The 22,909-nt window shown below is 33.2% G+C and overlaps 4 protein-coding genes and 1 long non-coding RNA gene across 5 annotated transcripts; 2 read left to right on the top strand and 3 right to left on the bottom strand.

Annotated features, from left to right (window-relative positions):
- Positions 1-2,814: 2,814 nt before the first annotated feature.
- On the top strand, positions 2,815-5,651 carry LOC120208970 (peroxisomal adenine nucleotide carrier 1-like). Its single transcript, XM_039208072.1, has 5 exons — positions 2,815-3,065; positions 3,854-4,085; positions 4,652-4,798; positions 4,887-5,044; positions 5,134-5,651. The coding sequence occupies exons 1-5, from the start codon at positions 2,923-2,925 to the stop codon at positions 5,429-5,431; spliced, it is 978 nt and encodes a 325-aa protein (XP_039064003.1). The 5' UTR covers positions 2,815-2,922; the 3' UTR covers positions 5,432-5,651.
- Positions 5,652-7,703: 2,052 nt separating this feature from the next.
- LOC120208969 (E3 ubiquitin-protein ligase ATL6-like) lies at positions 7,704-8,912 on the bottom strand. The gene has a single exon (XM_039208071.1). The coding sequence runs from the start codon at positions 8,838-8,840 to the stop codon at positions 7,707-7,709; it is 1,134 nt and encodes a 377-aa protein (XP_039064002.1). The 5' UTR covers positions 8,841-8,912; the 3' UTR covers positions 7,704-7,706.
- Positions 8,913-16,344: 7,432 nt separating this feature from the next.
- On the top strand, positions 16,345-17,413 carry LOC120208960 (AP2/ERF and B3 domain-containing transcription factor At1g50680-like). The gene has a single exon (XM_039208066.1). The coding sequence runs from the start codon at positions 16,345-16,347 to the stop codon at positions 17,383-17,385; it is 1,041 nt and encodes a 346-aa protein (XP_039063997.1). The 3' UTR covers positions 17,386-17,413.
- A 362-nt stretch (positions 17,414-17,775) lies between these two features.
- Positions 17,776-18,664, bottom strand: LOC120208957. The gene is made up of 4 exons (XR_005524364.1): positions 18,556-18,664; positions 18,357-18,437; positions 18,190-18,274; positions 17,776-18,053 (listed from the first exon to the last, which is right to left on the bottom strand). It is a non-coding gene; the product is annotated as an uncharacterized LOC120208957 (long non-coding RNA).
- Positions 18,665-18,741: 77 nt separating this feature from the next.
- Positions 18,742-20,210, bottom strand: LOC120208956 (sugar transporter ESL1-like). The gene is made up of 5 exons (XM_039208063.1): positions 20,034-20,210; positions 19,374-19,436; positions 19,102-19,191; positions 18,959-19,018; positions 18,742-18,837 (listed from the first exon to the last, which is right to left on the bottom strand). The coding sequence occupies exons 1-5, from the start codon at positions 20,169-20,171 to the stop codon at positions 18,757-18,759; spliced, it is 432 nt and encodes a 143-aa protein (XP_039063994.1). The 5' UTR covers positions 20,172-20,210; the 3' UTR covers positions 18,742-18,756.
- Positions 20,211-22,909: the final 2,699 nt, after the last annotated feature.

The raw sequence follows: 22,909 nt of genomic DNA, 5'->3' as shown, positions 1-22,909 counted from the left end.
CAGACTAGCCAACGTCGTGCCGAACCTTATCGGGAAACTGCATACTATTAGGGACAAATACATGTCACCCTCTCCTCCGGTTAATGCAAACATTAAGGTAATGTATACACTGATTAGTATGAAAGCTTATGAGCAAACATATGCAGGATGCCTCCGAAGCTAATCTAGTCGTTTTACAGTTGAACAAGTGGGATTTATCCATCGCTTCGATTTGGAACACCGTCGTATGGCTGATGCTGCTGAACTTGTTCATGAAAATTGTAAGAGCAACTGCTCAGAACTTTCTGATGGAACAGCAAGAGAAAGAGTTGGTAACGTTGTCGAACGATTCCTCTGAATCGAATCTGTCAGGTTCTAAATCTATTTAGGCATTCGATATATGGTTTCATCGTGGTTCCGTTCCCCTTTATGTTGATCTTTTTCATCATTCTTTGCTTCACCGTGAAGCAATGATTAATAGGTTTCCGCAGAGTACACGTTCTCGTGTTTACTTTGTATAAAAACTTAAGGAAATATCAGGGTGAAAACAAGTTCAATGGTATTGGATTGTGGAGTTGGTTGTTGATTCCAGAATATTATTAACGATTCATAGTTTAGGGTAAAATACAAATTTGGTAACTGAACGTTACTCTCTCTTATTCCCGCATTATACTTTAAATTTTTTTAATTCTCACCGAACTTAATATATTGTGTTTTCTGATCACTCAGTCGTTTGTGTGGTAGTATTTTTTTATTTTATTTTCTAATGGGTAAATTATAAATTTAATCATTGAACTTTACTCTCTCTCTCGATTTCACACATGATACTTTTAATTATATTCAATTTAACCATTGAACTTTATGCATTGGATTGTTTTGGTCACTCCTCCGTTAACAACAAAAAAGCCACGTCATAACGCCATTAGTGAGGAAATAGCCGAATGATTAAAAAATCTAATATATTAAATTTAGTGAGGAAATTGAAAATATTTAAAATACAGTGAATATGATAAGAAAAAGAGTAAAGTTCAATTACCAAATTTGTTAGAAGACAAAACCACCCACCAAGACAATGTGAATTGCATTAAGATGTTTCTAATTTTTAGCAAAACAATGATTTTTTTTTGTAGTGGTCTTTAGTTCAAACCCTTTTATACACATTTGTTGATTTTTTTTTTAATTTTTTAATTAAAATTTGTTTTGTATCGTTTTAGACATCAAAATAGTTGGTGTAGTATACACATGAAATTGTTAATTGGCTTCTACAAATCTCTGAAAGATTTCGTTTGAATTTAATTTTCATTTCCAGCTTTTATATTATGTTTTTTAAACTCAATTTTGATCTTACACGCGAAGTTTAGTCAAGGGTGAAGAACTTGTGTTACCACTAATATATGCTATGATAATAGAAATAGTATTTTGCATTTAAATTAAAAATAACTCTTCCTTAACTCGTTTTTCATATTACATTCAACTTTATGTTATAATAGAGTAATGCAATCTTTGAGAGGATCAAATTAAAATTTTAAAATAATTTAAAGGATTAAATATTTATTTTCAAAATTCTTGGGAGAGCCAAGGCCCAAGACCCGTCTATCCACCGTTTAGGTCGCCTATCCCTTTTGACTCCAGTTTATTTTTTTTAAACTATGTTAAGGGTCATATTCATTAGTTCCTTTAACAACCAAAATTGGTCCATCTTGGGATTATGTGAAAAATTTAACCACCATTTATTGGACAATTTCAATTCCTCCAGAGCTCCTATCCTTCCAATCTTTTAGTTTATTTCTTTAAAAATTATTATGCTATATTAATATCAAGCTAAATGGTGTATTGTGGTTCAATTTTAATTAATAATATAAATATCGACCAATTAAATTTTTAGTGTATTAATTTTAAAAATATTATTTTAATTACAATTTGTATTCAAGCTTCAGTTTGATTGCAAATATGTTCTCTCTTTTTTTTAAATAAAACATGTCATCTATATAAATATCGAGATTGTTATTATCCATTGAAATTTCGGTTTCAAATATAAAATTGAAACAAGTATATGAATGCTTATTGTGAATTATTTATACCTATTAATAAAAAATTATAGGGTAAATAATTAGGCGACTCTAGTAATTAAAAGATTATTATTATCCATTGAAATCTCGTTTATACAAGTATATGCATGTTTATTGTTAAAATTAAAAATATTTCAAACATATATTACTTTTTAGTCATGCTCACTAATAAAAAAATTATAAGATAGATTACGCATTTAGTATATAAACTATCAATTTTGATATGTTTTAGTACCTAAATTGTTAATTTTTTAAAAGAATATCTTACGTTTAGTTTTCATTTCCTTTCAGTACCCATCGTTAAAAATTTAACACGTTTAGTACTTAAACTAGCAATTTTGATCCGTTTTAGTATCTATTTTTTTTTTAATTTAACATTAAATTTTGAACATGATACTAAAATGAAAAAAAACTAAAGTTTTTAATAGAGGGTACTAAAATGAAGAAAAAATTAAACGTTATGTATGATTTTAAAAAAAATAAAATTTAAATACTAAAACAGACCAAAACTGATAATTTAGGTATTAAATGCGTAATATATCCAAAATTCTAATAAGAGTACTAATTAAACACTATCAAGTCACGGACATGTCAAAAAGACAACCAAACAAACGACGTTAATTCCAGTCCGTTAAAATGGACGGAGAATCCCACGTTTTTTCAAATACCAATGAGAAACGGCACCGCATCAATTGATATAATAATTCTATACCATCTTCGGCTGCTCGTGTTTAAGTTTTCCTTTTCCAGCTACCTTCCATTTCTTCTCCCTATATATACCTTGTATAAAAACAGCCATCTCAAATGATTTCATAGATTTAATCTCCAGATTCCAGAGGTCAAGCCCAACAGAGATAGAGAATAATTTTTGAACATGGGTGTTGACTTGGAGTCTATATCGGAGGCAACTTCAGGTGCTATAGGATCATTGTTAAGCACCACGATTTTGTACCCTCTCGATACCTGCAAAACCAAGTACCAAGCCGAGGTTCAAGCCCATGGAAAACGAAAATACAGGTTACCCATTTCTTTTTTCTCTGCTTTTACATGTTTTTGATTATGGGTTTATTTTGTTTAGTTGTGATCACTGATCATGATCCAGGAAATTCTGAAGTTCGCTTCTTTTATCCGTTAGTGGCTGAATTCATGTGTTGATTTCTTTTTTTAATATGGTTTTTTTTTTCGTTTTAAAATAATTGATAGGCGAGGTTTAAAGGATCAAAGTCTTCTCTTTTATTGCTATTGTGTTTATGAATTGAGTCAGAAATGGAAGACAAGAAGTTTTGAATAGAAGAGTGATTAAAATTTTCTATTCGTAATATGGGTTTGGTTTGCTTATTAATTAAAATTAGTTTAATCCTAGCATAAAGAGATATGCATGTTAATTGAATTGGATTATATGGTTTTGATTTCATTCTAAGAGTTGACTCTGGTCTAACTCTTTGGAGCTGGTCAGTGATGACTGAGAAAGGAAATAGTCAAGTATTGGAACAAAATTCACCGTATTAATAGACGATTTTTGTAATCACTATACTTCGTGTTAGTATAATTATCCGTTCAAAGTCGTCTAAGATCTTTGGGGAGGTTGCTGTAACATTTTAGTAGTGTTCTGGTTTATTGATTGAGGTTATTCTAACTTGAGCTTAGGATACTGGATTTTCTTCCCTTCTTCATAGGAATGAAAGTATTGTTCCTCTGCTTGATATCGATGAATGTTCGTTGATATACTACTCAGCCCGCTGGCAGTGCTTCAAGTTCCTGGTTGAGCTTTTCAGTGTCTGATCTCGATTTCTTATCTAACATAGGAATCTCTCCGATGTGTTATGGGAAGCAGTATCAAACCGACAAGTTCTTTCCTTGTACCAGGGCCTAGGAACAAAAAACCTGCAGTCATTCATTGCGCAATTTGTCTACTTCTATGGATATAGCTACTTCAAAAGACTGTACCTAGAAAAGAGCGGTTTCAAGTCGATTGGAACGAAATCAAACTTGATTCTCGCCGCCGCAGCAGGGGCTTGTACAGCTATTGTCACTCAGGTGAGACATCATTTGGCAAGTCTCTTAAGTTTCCGTTTTGAATATGTATTCTATCCAAGTTGTATCCATCGAAGCGTAAGTCGTATCCATTGATTGCGTAGTACGTTGAGATTGAATTTTATGATGTAAAATATGGAATCCTCACCTAGTATATGCAATTGGGAGACTACATAGTACCATCTTTGTTTTCAACTGTCTTGACAGAATTCCATGCGGTAGAAAAATATGAAATCCTTTCCTTCCATGTGGTGGCTGCAAAGGCAGGGTTATATCAGAAAAGAGAGTAAAATTTTACTCTTTTTGACTATTTCCATTGATAATATTGAGATGAATTGAAGATGAAACGTTTCAGGCCATTGAACATTAGATGATTAGAATGCAATTATAGATCCCGATTATGGTATTAGTTTAGCAAACCAAAGGGTACGACTTATCTCTGATAATGATGTTGTGCCATTACGGTTTCAAGTATTTTTCTTTATCATGTAGTACAATATTGCATAATCCAGGAACATGCATAACTTAATTTCGGAGTTCGATGTTGAATACCATTTATCATTTTGTAGCCCCTGGATACAGCCGCCTCAAGGATGCAGACAAGTGCCTTTGGGAAATCGGAAAGGCTCTGGAAGACCCTCACGGAAGGCACCTTGAGTGACGCATTCGATGGCCTTGGCATCTCTCTTTTGCTGACCTCCAACCCCGCAATTCAGGTTCTACACTGTTGACTCGAACCTTAATCTTTAAATCTTTCTCGTTATTTTCTTTAAAATTAAGGCTAGTAGTACGTTAAAACTGCAGTATACAGTTTTCGATCAACTGAAACAACGGCTACTTAAGCAAAAATCAAACAAAGCAGACCATGCTTCATCCCCTGTAGTTCTATCTGCCTTCACGGCTTTCTTTTTGGGCGCAATATCGAAGAGTATTGCAACTATTATAACTTACCCTGCAATCAGGTGCATAGCCAAACCCTCAAAAGCATTATAAAAGCATACCATGCTTTTGACTATACAGGAGTACTTATATGTATGCCAACTCAATGCAGGTGTAAGGTAATGATTCAAGCTGCAGATCCAGATGATGACGATGGAGATAAAACTAAAAGACCTCGCCCAAAATCCCGCAAAACATTGCCAGGAATTGTCAGTGTTATCTGGAGAAGCGAAGGGATTCTCGGGTTTTTCAAGGGATTAGATGCTCAGATCACAAAGACGGTATTAAGCTCAGCTTTGCTTCTGATGATCAAAGAGAAGATCACGGCCACCACCTGGGTTCTTATACTCGCTATCCGAAGGTCTCTACTGCTCACGAAGGGTAGATTAAAAAGCGTGCGAAAAGATTAATATCAGTTACAATTTGCAGGATAAAGTGAAAATGTGGCATCATTTGTAATTCATAGAGAAATTCTAGATATGCTCTTATAGGTTAATCACTCAGATATTTATTGTTGCTTCCATAATAAGTTAGGTCAAATTCTAGAATGGAAAGAAACACCCAGTATTTGCATAATATAACCTGCCTTGTTTCTGTTGGAATGATACATCAGCCGTATTTCTGGGGAAATTATCTCGATCGTCCCTGAAGTTTTTGAACTCCATAAAGGCTAATCTTTTTTTCTTATTCTTTTTGATGCGGTACTCATGTTCTTACCTCTTCGATACATAATATTCTCCCCTACGTGATATAGTGATGCCAAATTATGCTCGCATAAGTTTTATTTTCAAGTTTACCCTTCAAGTCAAAAACATGTGGCCTTGTTTTCTCTCTTATTGCCAAGCCTTCAAGTTGTAATAATGTTATAATTAGGCATTACGAAACCTTGGACTTTTGATACAATAATCATAATTTACATAGTTAGCTTAAGCAAAAGTCCATGAGAAGAAACAAACCATCCTTAAAGTAATATTTAACCCTAACCCTACAGCAGAAAAAGATGAAGATGCCTTTATGTATGCGCGTGTGGTTTGTTTTTTTCAAAAGGCAAAGCCCCCCGTTTTTGAAACACACAAAAGTAACAAAGAAGAAAACAGACCCAATTGAGGAGTCAAATGTAAGATCCTGAAAATGAGGTCCCTTGGGGGACAATAGTTGAGTTAGGTTAGTTTTTTTTTTTTGATCTGCTGGAAATCGAGTGTCATTGGCTGGAATAGTCTGGGTTTTGGACTGGTCGATGTCAACACTCGAAAGCTCTAAAACACACCCTCTCATTTGTCAATGCAAGTGAATTTGACCAAATTTTTTTTTTCAATTTTTTACACACAAAGGCACCATTTGAAGATTTGGTTTGCTTTTCTATATATCATTTCTACCATTTGAAGATTTGTTATGAAAGAGAGAATGTATTCAAGGGTTTCATTAGGGTATTTTTGCTGATGTTGCTGAGTATTTCAGCTTTATTACAGCATGGGGCATTGGGAGGTAGACTTACGACAGAGAAGATGAAAGATGAAGAGAATAAGTCTCAGAAAACTTGGGAGGAAAATCCAGACAGTAATGGGTCTGAAGCTGATGACTTTCTTGCAACCATTAACAGATAAGTGCCTTCTAGTCCTGATCCACTGCACAACAGGTAGCTATCTATCCATCTATATACAATGAAAGCATCTGAAAATATATACACATGAATATATATATATATATATATGTTTGAGAAGCTGTATATATACAAACCGCAGCCCTTTCTGTTTGTTTTTCTGTTTTTGGACTTTATATATTCAGATTTCTTAGTTGTTTTTAGGGTCAGTGTTGATTAATATGCAGTTGCAGAACTGCAACAGTGATGTTATTGTTTAACCATTGTTTAAATCAATACAAAGATCAATGTTTCTCTCTCTTTCATCAGTTTCCTATGCGTAAAATAGGTTTGTAACAGCGTTTGTTTTAGCGGTATTTCTTACTATCGCCGGAAGTAGTTTTAGTGACGCTTTAAAACACCGTTATAAGGTTGGAAAACGCAGTTATAAATTTATTATAGCTACAGTGTTGTAAATATACTCCAGAGTCCAGAAACAACGACGTTTTCAACGTTTATTCAAGAAAATTAATATGGAGATAATACAGTTATCTCATCAAGTACAAATTCTATAGAGACGTATTCATTTAACATTTTTTTATTGAATTTAGGGTGTAAGTGAATTCAACTCCATCGATTAAAATCATGTTTGTGTTCGTTGATTGTTTTCGAAGGTATTTATATCGTGTTTTTATTCATTCATTTATTTTTTAAGATATTTGTATATATTTATTTAGCGTTCACGAACATACTCATTTAAAGTGCGTGAACATGTTCATTTGACATTCGTGAATATGTTTAGTTAGTGTTCAATAACTAATACTGTGTTTTTATACATTATTTGCAAGCCAAAGAAAAATGAAGAAATTACGACATTAGTTCTTAAGTTCCTTAAGTTTAATAATTTAAACTCCAAAATTCACCTATTGTTAAATTTAATTTATTGTAGCTTCCCTTTAATTATTAAAAAATCAGCAGAGAAATATTCAAATGCAATTTCCGATTGAAATGGTCTAATCATGATAAAATTAAAATTAATAAACAATTTTTTTCAATTAAAAAATATAACATTACATTGACATTAAAATTGTTGGGGAAAAGGGCCATTAGACCTGAGGACGGCTCGAGTCAGCCCGCGGTCCAACCGGAAAACTTGAGCTCCCTTCACCATTAGCACCTGGTGATTTTATAGAAGACGCTCTATTAAAAAATGAAAGTGACATATTAAAAAGCCACCGGTCTGACTTAGCTGCCCGGTCAATCTTGTTGAGCCGATTAAAAAACCTGCCTCTACTACTTCCATCGTCTTCCGCGGCTCGATATCCTCGGCTCGAACTGCTTTCCTTGGGCAAAACCAAGCTCGTGGCCCGGTTCAACTTCTGATTTGTTAACTGGTTTCGAATTTCAGCCGGCAATCGCAGAGTGAATCGGTCGGTACTTTCACCCGGCTGGACCAAAGAGTGACCGGTTGACTGAGATCGCGGGACGAGGAGTTTACGCGTACGGGAAGATATCGATCCACGTGTACGGTTTCTGTTTAAAGTTCGGTTCAAACCGATCGGTCCAACCTCTGATGCAACTTGAGGTTCTGCGACACTGTTGACGTTATTGTTGTTTATTCTCCTTTCTTCTTCCGGTTCTGAGTCACTGCTGACGTTTTGAGCTTCGAGGTCTGTCTCGGCGCCGGTTTCGTTCAACTCAGTGGGCTGACTCACTACGGGTTCACCCGGTTGAGGAGCGAGATTAGCTCTACAAACGGGACAAGTAGTATGAGAAGCCAACCAAGCGTCGATACATTCGGTATGAAAAGCATGGTCGCATTTAGGCATTAAACGCAGCGTTTCGTCGACTTCGAATTCATTCAAACACACAGCGCACTCAAGAGCTCCTTTGCCAATCTTATGAGCCTTAACCTCGGAGTAAACCATAGTCGGGAAAGTCTCTATCACCGACGCGTCAAGTCCACGCGACCCGCGCCGCGAACGGGCGGCTCCGCCGTTAACGTGGTTGACGCTGCTTCCGTTGGCGTTATCATAGCGGTTTCGCATGTAAATTGAGAAGAAAACGATAAGGATCAAAGCGACGATCAGAACGCCGAGGACTGCGGCCAAGGAAGGGCTCAAACGCGCGTAAGAGGGATTTTCGCCGTTTCGGAGGGTGGGTTGGGCGGCGGAAGGAGGCAGAGAGTGGAGGAGAAAGAAAAGAAGGAAGACGAATCCTTGCTTGGCGGTGTTCGACATGGCGGTGAGACCAGGAAGTGAGAGGGAAATCGAGAAAGCTCGGGGTTTTAAATCAAAGAAGAAGAAAAAGAGCGGAAGGTGATTTAATATATTTTAAAGTTTTTATTTATAAAAAATATGCTTTAAAAGAGGGCCATTGAAGATTAGGAGTTGGCCATTGATGATTGATTATTATTATTTAAGATAGGAGTTAGGCCAAGAATTAAATCTATAGTTTACTATATATGAGGTAAAGTGAACCATGACTAGGGTTTTTCATTTTATTTTTATATACGAGAAAAATATGTTATTTTTATAAATATTCGGTTCGAGCACCAGCGACTACAATATCAATGATTTAACTTTTTTGTTAAATGACTGAGAGTATTTATAACATATTTTATTTTGTAATCACCTTAACTTAATAAAAAATTAAAAATACTTTTATTTATATCCAATTTAACTTAAATAATAATTGGAATTTTAAATATTCATTTATCTCAAATAAATGACATATTTGTTTATTTATTAATCAAATAAAATTTAATTTTGATTTGATTCAAATATTCATTTTAAAATAAATGTATAATGTATAATATCTTTTATATTTATTTTGTATCTCAAATATTCAGTTACTAAAAGTATTAAAGAGTTGGGTACAAATAATAAAATATTCATTGAGTTACTAAAACAAATTGTTTTCCGTTTATTTATTTGCACAACTAATTTTTTTTGGGTTCACATTTGTATAATTAAAATAAATACATTAGTATTACTTAAATAGTAATGAGGAATGAGTGGAATCCATAGTATTAGTTGAATTCGGTTAGTGGAATGGGTTTAGTTTATTGCTGCTTTTAATTGACTCTAATCTCAAATTGACAATCTAATGAGAATTATATAATCATTTGTTTACTATCCATTGGGAGATTCTAGATCAAGTTATAAATTAAAATAATTTTCTTTGAATATTTTAAATTGATTTTTAAACTATTAAATATTTTAATTTATCCTCAGAATATGTCTCTCATTCTAAATCAGTCCTTAAACTTTTAAACATCTCAACTTCATCCATAAACCCTGACCTTCATTCTAAATTAATCATCAAACTTTTAAACATTTCAATTTCATCTAAACCATCGATATATGCTAATCACATCCCATGTTAATAAAATAGTTAAGTCATGTTATATTACCATATGTTTGAAAAAAAATAAAATTTACGTTAAATTATGGTTATACAATTAGATGAATTTGAGTATGAAATTGAAATATTCAAAAGTTTGAGAATTAGTTTAAAATAAGAGTTGTAATTTAAGGATGAAATCATAATATTTAAAAGTTTAAGAATTAAATTGAAACGAAAGTCATAATTTAAGAATCACATGCATTTAACTTTTTTTAAAAAAGAGTTAAAACAAAGTAATATATATCCAAATATTTTTATATAAATGCATATTGACTAATTTGAATCGATCCGGGTCGCACAGTTGATTTTGGTTGGTGAGTGTCACAGCGGAGATTTTCTGTATACGTAATAACTCGAACATGAAATATTATTTAAATGATATCAAGGTGTTTACCACTTCAACTAACCCGTTATGTATAAAGATATATATTTAGATTTAGCGCATTTATTATTCTAAACTCCATATAATGATATAAACGTGCTTAATTTGCATAAACAAATACGAGCTTTTCATGGTTATTCAACATTTTTTTAAGCAGCTAACTCTTTTTTTCCTCCATTAAATTAATTTTTTTCTGATTTTTGTCATTTGTTGACAACCACCCACACACGTATATATTACTTTGTTATAATCCAAACAAAAGTTGCATTAAAATTTGACCATTTTATTCTGAAAATTAAATTTTTTTAACATATATTTCATGAGAATGATAAAAATGTATTAATTTCACGTAAAAAATAAAAGATTTTAAAGCTTCAAAAGTAATAACATGTCTGTTTGTTTCATTGAAAATGAATTTCGGACAATGAATTTTGAAAAATGAATTACATTTTATGTAAATCATTTTTCAGAAAATATTTTACATTATTTGAATGTTGTATTGTAAAATGTTTTACACTGTTTAATTAATTTTTTTTAAAATAATTTACAAGATCTATTTTTTTGAAAAATGTATTTATTTTTATATATTTCTTGTTATTTACTTTTTTTAAAAGTTATTTTTTTGTTAAAATGTATATATTTTTAATTTTTTTCAATTTTTGAGTTAAGATTTTATTATTTTGTCAATTTTTATATCTCTTCTCCCTCTCAAAAATGTATATATTCATTGAAAATGAATTTCGGACAATGAATTTTGAAAAATGAATTATATTTTATGTAAATTATTTTTCAGAAAATATTTTACATTATTTGAATGTTGTATTGTAAAATGTTTTACACTGTTTAATTAATTTTTTTAAAATAATTTACAAGATCTATTTTTTTTTAAATGTATTTATTTTTATATATTTATTGTTATTTACTTTTTTTAAAGTTATTTTTGTAAAAATGTATATATTTTTAGTTTTTTTCAATTTTTGAGTTAAGATTTTATTATTTTGTCAATTTTTATATCTCTTCTCCCTCTCAAAAACAAGTGGCGTCGCTCACAATGGAGAACCCAAGGCCAGACATCGCCGACCACCACCCCGACTATGGCGTTCTCCCTCTGAACCGGCGTCAAATCGCCCGTATTAGCCTAATCGACCCTAAACAGAACCAAATCCCCTCATTTTCTCTCAATCTCATCTCGCGTGACTGGCGCACCCAAAGAGCACGATCGCCACTACCCCGTCGTAAATCAACGCTTCCTCACTCCGGCGACGACCCTAGCCCATTCGACAACTGACTACTAACCTGAACAAACGAGGTAAACGCCCTAAATCCCTCCCCTTTTTCTTTCTATTTCGAAACAATAGGTAAAAGGAAAATGGGAAATGAGATGGAAGAAATCTTTCCCTATTCTGCTATTGCTTCGTTTGAAACCAAAATGAGAAATCTCTTTCCCTATTCTTTCGAACGAAAATGGGAGAGGAAGAAGCAATTTTACCCCCCAAAATTGGTTTTACCTTTTGCTTTGTCTGGAACCTGTGTACACTGGTTTTACGAAAATGGGAAATAACGAGTGAGTGTAGGAAAATGAATTACCAATAAATAAACGGGAAGTTGTTTTCCGTGTTTTGAAGCCTTTTTCCCTTTGACTGTAGTTTCATTTACTTTGACCGTGTTTTACTTTTCCCAACCAAACACCGGAATTGGGGGAAAATGAAATACCTCAAACAAACAGACCTTAAGGGGTTCAAGGATTGTAAGTTGACCGAAAATCTTCTTCTCGATAATGTTTTATTATTAATAGTAAATTTTTTAGAGTATATTACCGGGAATATCATTATCTCTCTTTCGTTAGGTATTGTAATATTATCGGTATTTTGGATTAAAATGTCCTTAATTTATTATTATTTTTTCAAAAATATCCTTTTTCTGTCATTGAATAATAAAAATTCTACGAAAATTAAATTACAAATTTATTATTAAATTATTTTAGATTTACAAAAAAAAAATTATAATTAAAATTTTACATGAAATTCAGGGGTTAAATTTTTTTTTACCTTTTCATTAAACTTTTTTTATATTTTTAATTTTGTAAACAAAATTATATAAATATTATGAATTTAATTTTTTAAATAAAATATATAAATATTTTACAATTTGTAATATTATACAAATATATAATAAAGACAATTTGGTCAGATATACATTCCAATAATCTTTTATTCTTTTAACCAAACACGTTAATCTTACATTCCTGCTAAACCAACCAAATACAAAATACAATATTCCCAGTAATCCTATTCTCTGGTAATCTTTTATTCTCACTGGTAATCTTACATTCCGTAAACCAAACGCACCCTAAGTATCTATACATCAACTCCTTAAAGTGAATAAATAAATAAAAATAAATGACGAATATGCTCATTTCTTAAGGCTCGTAACATGTTTAAACATAATAAAATCAAAGTAAGTAGAAAATAACTTAAATATCATCAATTATATGCCCCGAAACCAATCTATTTCTAGCAGCAACAGAAAAACCATGTTCATCTCCCAGACACACATTCATACATACGCACGTGTCCCATGTCCCCCATTTAATTTGAGATAATCCTGATCCGGTTCAAGCCCCCGAATCAAGTAAGTGAGGTCCAAGAGGCTTCGTTTAGGAATGTTTCTCTAAACGAGCTTTTCAAACGGGATTTTTTTTTATTGAAAATGAAATATTTGAGATTAATTTTACGTTTCAAACGGATTTTTGAACTAAAAACGCTTCCATAAACATTCTCATACGGCTCTTTAGTTGATGTTGGTAAGATCGTTCCACTTGTTCCATGTCATTTACCTTGGAGCATATGCACAAGTCTTGATCATCACCCCTTTCATCTTAGGGAAGATAGTGGATCTCTCTCTCTCTCGTTGACTTTCTCTTCAATAATTGTGACTTTGAATACTTTTTTTTTTCTTTCTATTTATTTAAGAATTTGCGGGGAGCAACACAAAGTGGAATAAAAAAAAGGGTTGAAATATTGAGCTAGTCACCCAGCAATTTTGACTGGGAAAAAGTATGTGGCGTTGAATGCATGTTTTCAGAACCGGATCAGTTAGCGAATTAGGCATGTTATCGGTTTATTGGTTCAATCGGTCGGAAAAATATGTGGCATTGAATGTATGTTTTCAGAACCGGACTAGTTAGCGAACTGGTCATGTTATCGATTCACTGGTTCAACTGGTCGAAAAAGTATGTGGCGTTGAATGCATGTTTTCAGAACCGGACCAGTTAGCGAACCGGTCATGTTATCGGTTCACTGGTTCAACCGATCGAACCGATCCGACTGGTCAGAAGAATCGGACGACGTCATAATTATTTAAAAAATTAAATAAAAATATAAAAATATTTAATAAAAAATAATGTTTTATATCACAAGTTATATTCAAAGCAAGTCATAACATATATAAATTAAAAATCATAAAATCAAGTGAAACAAAATGATTCAAATTAACTACAACATAATATTTAAGGTAAAACATATTAAATAATAAATATAATTATATAACTATAATTAAAAAATAAATTTGGGGCTAAAAAAATCATAACAAAATGATATTGTTTGGTTTAATTTTTTTTTAAAAAACAATCCCACATGACTAAGAAACATAGAAGAGCATCCCAAAAGTCTAAAGAGTAAAAATATGATAACAAAACAATCCCACATTGCTAAGAAACATAGAGAAGAGCATCACAACTAACTTCTATAAATAATAGAGGTAATTTGGCATTCAAAATCATGGAGCATTTTGGTGAGCATTGAGTGAACTATTCTTTCACTTCAATCAAGCTCGAATTTTAGGCTTCAATTGAGCTTCTAATTTTTTTTTTAGTTCAAGCATTTTTGAGTTCAAGTTTCAATATTATATTTTGAGTTCGAGTTGAACTTAATAATTTTTAACTTGTGAGTTTGAGTGGAGTTGAGCTTACTTTTAAAGTTTTCAAGTTCGAGTCGAGCTCAGCAATACTCGAGTTCGACTTGGCTCGTTTAACAAATGACGTTTGGTTTAATTTGTGTTTTTTAAAAAATAAAATTTCCGGTTTTTTCTGGTTTTCAGCCGGTCCGGTTCGAACGATTCAACGGTTCTGATCGGTTCATTAGTAATGATTCAACAGGTTTAAATTGAACCGGACTAGATAACGATTTCCGATTGAACCGGATCCGATTTTTAAAACAGAGGTTGAATGCTAAAAGAGGTGATATTTGGACATACTATACAATTTTGTCCTTGATAATACGTTTCTATTAATATTTAATTTATTTTATAAAATATAAATATTAATATGAAAAATAGTACATCTGAATTTATCACTTAACAGATAATAATTGCAAATAGGAAGGCCCATAATATTGTGGTTATAAACTTTTGATTATAGGAATTAGGGTCAGGTTTGAGTTCATCTGTTTTGAGGATTGGATGTGCTTACAAAGTTTATTTGATAAAGTTTTAGATAATTTTTTCGAATAGTTTACGGTGATTATGAGATGACATCTATTTAAAATCTTTAATAATTATTGAAAACATACATCTTACAGACACAGTTGTTCGAGTCCAAATATTTTTATGGATAAGAATATTTTTTTACCATTGAGGTCGTTTAATAAGTAAAAAAAATCAACTACATCAGCATAGATTTCTAATTAGGTATGGGCATAGGTCGGGTTGAGTTGGGTTTCCGGTCCACCCGACTCGAAAATTATACATCATCTATCCGAACCCAACCCAACCCGAAACATACACTTTCCACTCGACCAGCCTTTTTGAGATAAAATCAAACCTTACCTGAAATAATATATTTATTAAAAAATATTATTTTTATTGAATAAAAATATAGATCTAATTGAAAAAAAATAATATATAGAGGGGTATTAATCCCTAAATATATAATGTAAAATTACAATTTTTCGAATCGGGTTGTGTATTTTTCACACTAAACTCGAACTCGAACCAACCCGAACATAACCTCTAAAAAACGACTCGACCTAAATTCATTTTTTTTAAAATGTAACTTGATCGGATCGAGTCAATTCTAGTCGGATTCTAATCCCATGTCCATCTCTAGTTCCAATGACACGTGTCACCGTCTTAAAGAATAAAATCCGAGCCCCGAGGATTATGGTATTTCCTATGGAATTTATGAACTGGATCAGAGCTCGTCTCACCCAGGCCAAGTAATTTGTTACTGTCAATGGATGAATGACTAAAAGGGGTTAGTCGAGGGACCTTTCCTTAAATAAACTAGAATTATTTATTTCCATTGATAGAATTATTCTTAAAAAGAACATATATGGATTTATTGTACTTGCCAAAAACAAAGTTTACGAAGCTCAAAAGCTTCTAATGGAAAAAGTTATGTTTTCATTAAATGAGTAGATTCTTGCCTTTTCTGGGATCTTTCTTTCTTTCCAAGCACTTTCCTGTCTAAATATAAGTAATATCCGATAGGATTTATCATACTTCTCATTAGACCAAACCTGTTTGATTTTTTGCAGACAGCCGTCTTCTTTATTCTGTTTCTCGTGTTTATTTACTAAGGTACCAGTTTTCTTAAATTTTACATTACTTTCTTACATGTTGGTTTCAATTATTGAATCATGAAATTTTCTGCAGTTATTGCTTCTGATTTGTTTGATTGCCGTATTGAATAAGTTCGAGATTCGAATACGGATGCTATGATGTCAATCTTTTGAATTTGTATCCATTAGATTGGCTGTAATGTTTTTTCTTACCACGCAAGGAACATAGTTTAATTAGTTCATACCTTTAGTTATCGAATTCTGCTGGTTTTGGTTTCCGGCGACGACGACGACGACGACTAGGAGATTCCGGTTTTTGTTTTTTTACGTCGAGACATGCATCTTACTAACCTTGAATCAGTGTCATTTTTTTTTTGGTTTATGTTCCTAGAGATTATGGAAGAAGAGATACTGAGTGGGATTTCGAGCGGCGAAGCGAAACCGGATTCAGATGTTTCGGATTCGATCAGCACCACTCATCAAGGTAACAAACGCAAAAGGTGTGGCAGTAAAGGCAATTCGTCGCAATTCAAAGGTGTTATGCGACAGAGAAACGGACAATGGGGTGCTCAATTATATGCTAATCATACCCGAATTTGGCTCGGGACTTTCAGGTCCGAAATCGATGCGGCAATGGCCTACGATAGCGCGTCGATCAAGTTCCGCAACGGAGACACTCATCGAAACTTTCCGTGGACCGAAATTACGATCGAGGAGCCGAAGTTTCTGAGCCATTACAGTGCTGAAGCTGTCCTTAGCATGATAAGGGACGGTTCTTACCAATACAAGTTCATGGAATATATCAAGGCTCGCTCTAGAGTTAATGCCAAACCAGAGGTTGATATCAACTCAATGGGGGTTCACATCAAAGAAGGTCTAATTTACAAACAAATGTTCGGAAAAGAGCTGACACCGAGCGATGTCGGTAAGCTTAACAGGCTCGTCGTCCCGAAAAAACACGCTGTCAAGTACTTTCCCCCGGTTTTGGGAGACGAAAAAGAGAACAACGACGGCGTCATCGGCGACGGTAAATCAAATGATGTCGAATTGGTCTTCTATGACAAATTTATGAGGCTATGGAAGTTTCGTTATTGCTATTGGGCTAGCAGCCAAAGCTTCGTGTTCACCAGGGGTTGGAGCCGGTTTCTCAAGGAGAAGGAGTTGAAGGCCAACGATGTGATTTCGTTCTACCTATGCGAGAGCCGAAAGGAGAACGAAGTCCGGAGATTCTGTATGATCGATGTGAACAAATCGAGGAAACCCGACGCCACATTCGTCGAGGCGAACAATGTTTGTACCGTAAGAGATGTCGATTTGCGGCTCCGGTTGGGGCAGTCGGATGGTGAGACACAAGAGCAAGGATCAAAGGAAGCAACGAGGGTGAAACAAGAAGTTAAGAGTGAGGGATTCAAACTCTTTGGCTTCCATATTAACTGAAGCTCAATCCATGCACTTTTTAATAGGATTTTAGCTGAAATTAACCTTGCAACTGAGCTCGCAGCGATAAGAGTTAATTAGACTTTTAGCAGTTTTACGAGGTTTTTCATTTTCTGGATATTTTTGGTTGATTATGTCATCTAAGAATGATATCAAAATTGCTCGATGCGTGGCTTGAGAATCAAGCAACTAGACCATCTTCATAAGTGAAGTTATCTGTTTTCCTTTTCATGCTTTATTTTTATTTTCGTATAGTTTATAATTTATTTTTCACTTTCGCAGGCTCGTGACCCTTGTTCTCTCCTTGTTTTTACACCATCCAGCTCCAACCTCCCCTCTAATCCCCAAACTTAAAGGCTCATTGTTTTCGGCCTTGTCTCGTGTTTCTATTTTGCATTTCATCATGAATCTCTCAACATGACCTGTTATTCTAGATTTCTTACCCTACATTTGCAGTCATCGATGCTTGAATTTCTTCTAGTGTTCTCCCCTTGGTCTCCGGCACCAACCGTGCGATGAAAAATGATAGCTACCCCAGAAATGCTTGAAAATATGAACATTATCAAAGACCACACCAGGATGAGTTTTGAATCAAATGTTACAAATGCAAATAGATAAAAGCACCTGCGTTACTGCAACCGCTATAATTCCTATAGTGCCTGGAAATCCTGTTAAACAAAATTTCAGGTTCGTTCATAAGCATGCAGTTTTCAACTACATTGTTCAAACTCGGGTGTGAATATTCGATACAGGTGTGTAGGAGTCGGAGTTTGCAGCATATTTCAATAGAATCCTACAACTTACCAGCTAAATAAAAAATGCTGTTAGCACAATAGGCAAATCCTTTGTAATCTCCTAGTTGTTGTAGGAGCATCAAGCCAACTCCAACCTATGCCAAAAATCTTAGTTTCCCTTTGGATCAAACATGATAGTACAGTCCCTAGAGAAATGGATCAATTGATGCAACTCACAATGACCGAAGAAGCGTATTTTAGACTGAACAAATCCTGAATTTTATCTTCCATGCTGCGACGCAAGTTTTCGGTATAGTCCTGCAAAAGTTTTTGAATAGATTGATCAAAATTGCAGTCAATTTGAAGGACGAGAAAGTTCAGGCTTCTACATATAGGAATGAGAACTGTCGAAAGGGATGTGATGTTCAAAATTTACATGGATTTCAGCTGCTTCTAGAGAAATATCAGCATTCTTTCCTCTGAGGCATTGCAGGGAAACTTTCAACTCGTGGTCTTGACCATTTTTTGCCTGTGGAACATACGTTATTAGTTAACTAATGTGTATTATGCTGGCCTTGATCCAAAGCTAGGCCAAGAATCTCAAGATGAGATTCCATCGTAGCAAACATAATTTCAATTAACTCATAGACTGAACATAATTAAAAACTGCAATTCCAAATCCCAGGGAAAGCCCTCCAAGGTACAATAACCAAGCTTCCTATTGAAAACAATAGTGACATTCAGGATTACGTGTCAGAGCATGCAAGCCGATGAGGCTAACTGAATGTTATAACTAACAAAACAAAGACTTGAGGGAGTGAAAGGAGAGGATAAAAGACCTTGGAAAAAACTATAGCTAGCCACCCCATGATGTAGAGTATGTTCAATATCCAGAATGTCTGAATCAAGAAAGCAACCAAAAAAGCATTAGCTGAAGACTTGATAAAAGCTTTAATGAAGTAAAATAAATCCGATAACTCACAATTTTATGACCTAAGAAATCTGATATTTTCCCTCTAACTATTGCACCTGTCATTCCTCCTATTGTTAATATCGATCCGAAGACTGAATACTGCACAATTGATGGGGAATAAAAAAGAGGGGTCAGGCAAATAACTGCTAAAATCTTGAGATAGAAAAAATGCTTTAATCCCATCCCAAAACAGTGTTTTGAGGTCCTTTCATGTGTTCGTAGGATTATATTATCATACCCGTATCCGAATATGTATTGAACACAAGTAGCAAACACAGTACCTCAGCCACAGTGAGACCCAACTCATCTATGATTCCAGACTGTGCAGGTGATGAATATCCACCCTGCAAAGCAATCATGGAAAACAAATATAGGCAGTGACAATTAATAAGGCCTTAAAGATAGAAATAAAACGGTCATGATTTTGTTCTATATTTCCTCACACTGTTCTACAAGAAAATATTAATTCCAAATTTGATTGTTTGGGGCCATATGATTATTGCATAAGAAATTGTTCCATGATGCAGTACCAAGAGCTTGGCAAGGGAAATGTGGATCGACTCTGTTCGTGAAAGGGGAACATAATATTATTCAGTCATTACTTACACACAAAAAATGCAGTAACAGAGACGTAATCTTCTTCGGTTCGGTTAGAGAAAGTGAAATTCGATCTTTCCAAGCATAGAAAGTTGCAATAATTAACATTTTAGAAGAACTTTCAATAGTTTGCATAGAAAGAAAAAAATCCAATACTTAAAAATCGCAGCCAAGAAAGATCTGAAAATTTTCATACTGTTTTTGGGTTGTTTGCACTTTGCAGAAAGTAGAACCCGAAGTTTCAATCAAAACGTAGACATAATTTAATAGAAAATCCAGATGAAAGTTCTTCAAGTTGGAGGCAAAAGAATAGGAGGGCGAGATGAACTCCAGTGGCTACTTACAGAGTAGCCACAAGTAAAAGAAGCACCGCCTGCAACAGTGATGCCAAGAGCAAGGGACCACGTTAACCCATCTCCATTGTAGCTATTGACAAGCAATGGTTCAGTTGCCGGTCCCTCATCTGTGCTTTCTTCCACCATTTTCTTCGTATCCTTGATGATTCAGACTGAAGGGCAGGAAGAATTTTGAACTTAGATATTTCAATAGACCTTGAAACTTATGGACGAAAAAAAAAACGTGAATGATCACTGTTGAATTGAATCGGTTTCCTTCTTCAGATGTGGGGGCTTTTGTCACCGTAACATTGAAACAAATCCACTTTCTATATTGGATCTCGTTGCTTCTGAATAAAAATTTCATTATAATTGTGAACAAGAATCCACCTAAATTTCATTATAATTGTGAACAAGAATCCACCTAAATTCAAGGTATCCACCAGAAAATTGAAAGAAGTTAAAGATCAACCCAACGAACTTGATTTTAGGTTATCCACTTTCTATATTGGATCCCATACACGTTGCAATTCAACAAAATGTGTTTTTGTTTCGCTTTAAAGCACTAATAAGTTTTTTTTTAGTTTCTCACATAAAAAAATCGTTAATTAAAGGTTGATCTGAATTCTCGAGTTCAAATGTAGAAAATAAAATTCAATGATTAAATTTATAATTTATCTATTAAAAAAAAAGCTAAGTCATAAAATCGTTCATGAGGAAACGAGTAAAGGTCAGTTTGGAGCAGCTTTTGAAAAGTATCTCTTAAAAGTGTCGTAAAAACGATCTTTTAAAAATATAAAAGTACAACTTAAAATTTAACTGTTTGAGATTGTTATTAAAAAGTGAGTTTGAAAATATAAAATGTACATTATATAAATTATATTGTAAAAATATAGCATTTAAATTATATTTACACATTAATATTATGTTATACAAAATATATCAACTTAAACTATAATAAAAATAAAAATTTTTTAAGATAAATCATTAATAATATTTTTATATATGAAATATTTTATTAAAAACATATTATCGATACTTTTTTTAATATGTGGACATAAATTATTATAAAATAATAATTTAAATATTCATTTTGACAAAAAGAATATTACCAAAAAAAAATAGTAATTAAAATAATTATTAAGTACTAAATTATTTTTTATTAAATTTTTAATAAAGAATTATATCTTCATATTTGATATACATGATTGAGTGATCAGTGCATCTACGGCCCTTGGAATCAAATCATGTTTGGTTATATTATTCAGATTTGAAAGATTTTTTTGAATAGTTTAAGATGATTATAAATGTATTATATGCTCAAAATCTTTCTTAACCATTAATAATGTACGCACATCTTGTAAATGCAACATTAAGAGGGAATAATACTCATTTTGGCCACAAAGAGTTTAAATAAAAAAATATTTGATATGGATGTATATCATATCTGAATGTATTCGTTTTTTGAATTCTTTGCAATTTATTTAAAAAAAGGGTAAATCACGCGTTTAGTATCTAAATGATTAATTTTGTTTCTTTTAGTACCTAAACATTTAATTTTTAAAAATTCATACATAAAATTTAATTTTTATTTCATTTTAGTACCCTACCGTTAAGAATTTTAGTTTTTATTTCATTTAAATATTCCGTTCAAAATTTAACATTATACTTTGAAAAAAATTGAAAGTTTAGGTACTGAAACGGATCAAATTTGAACAAATTTAAATATTTAATGCGTAATTTACCCTAAAAAATATCCCCGTACATTCATATTTGAATATATATATGTATTTCGCTTCATGTTGAACTTGTGAAATATCTTTTGTGAACAAAACCGTAAATCTGAACTTTTGAGTGTTGAAGGAAGGTTTTAAAATTATTTCAAGTTAATAAATCGTTCAGAGTCCTTTAGCTCTTGTAGCCACAAACAATCAATGAAGGTGATGAGCATTGTTAGAAATATGAAAATCAAAGCCTTTTCATTTCATCACCATCTTCTAAAAACACCTTTTTTTTTTTTAATTCTCCTCTAAAAACGCCGCTATGGTTGTGGAGATTTGTTGGTACTGTTTGGGCTTCGTTTTAACAACAAAAATGAAAACAGGACAAGAAGAAAACAAAAGGAGTGGAATCATCTCTGAATCCCATTAAAGTCAATTAGACAATGGCTTTTGATGTCATTATCAAAAGCTTAGCTGTGCTTTAACACCATGCTTAAATATTCTTTTACCAAATCATTGCAGCTTTCAAGACAAGGCTGCTGTATGACTCTCAAGTTGTCCACAATTAATGCACATCCATATTACAACCACCATTAACACGCATATATATATATATATATATATATATACACACACGAACCAAGTGGGAATGACGGGTATCCTTAGAGGTTCTGGATTTGAGCACTAACGATGGTAGGATATTTGAGAGCTCGTTGTCAAATGGTTGGAAAGAAAAGAACAATAGATGGAGATTGGAGACAGATTTAAGCAAACAGTTATATAGACTAACACAGGTATAAACATGCTGGGTCATAAGAAAAAAAAAACCACGGAAAATTTCTAATCCATGTTCTAAAATTAGCATATATAACATTAGCCCGGCACCGATCCCTTCATCGGGTACCGGAGGTTATCCATATTCTCCCATCTTCTTTCCCTTTGTGGCCAGAAGCCGGAATCCGTAACTCTTTAAATCTAATAGTCCGCTAAAACACAGTCAAAGGCTCTAACCGGAACAACAAGCTTCATCGAACTATAGCACCCGAGTCCAGGCGACCGAATGCATACCAGAACTCATCCTGATCCAGCTACGTGCTGAAATGAAATACCTCTTCTTCATCATATGATCAAGCTTGGTAATCCGAAAACAAGGAGCCAAATAAC

This window comes from Hibiscus syriacus, unplaced genomic scaffold, assembly GCF_006381635.1.
Source record: "Hibiscus syriacus cultivar Baekdansim isolate YM2019G1 unplaced genomic scaffold, ASM638163v2 tig00017959_pilon, whole genome shotgun sequence".
In the NCBI taxonomy this organism is placed as follows: domain Eukaryota; kingdom Viridiplantae; phylum Streptophyta; class Magnoliopsida; order Malvales; family Malvaceae; genus Hibiscus; species Hibiscus syriacus.
The sequence above is the reverse complement of the archived record's forward strand: the minus strand, read 5'-3'. Positions and strand labels throughout refer to the sequence as shown.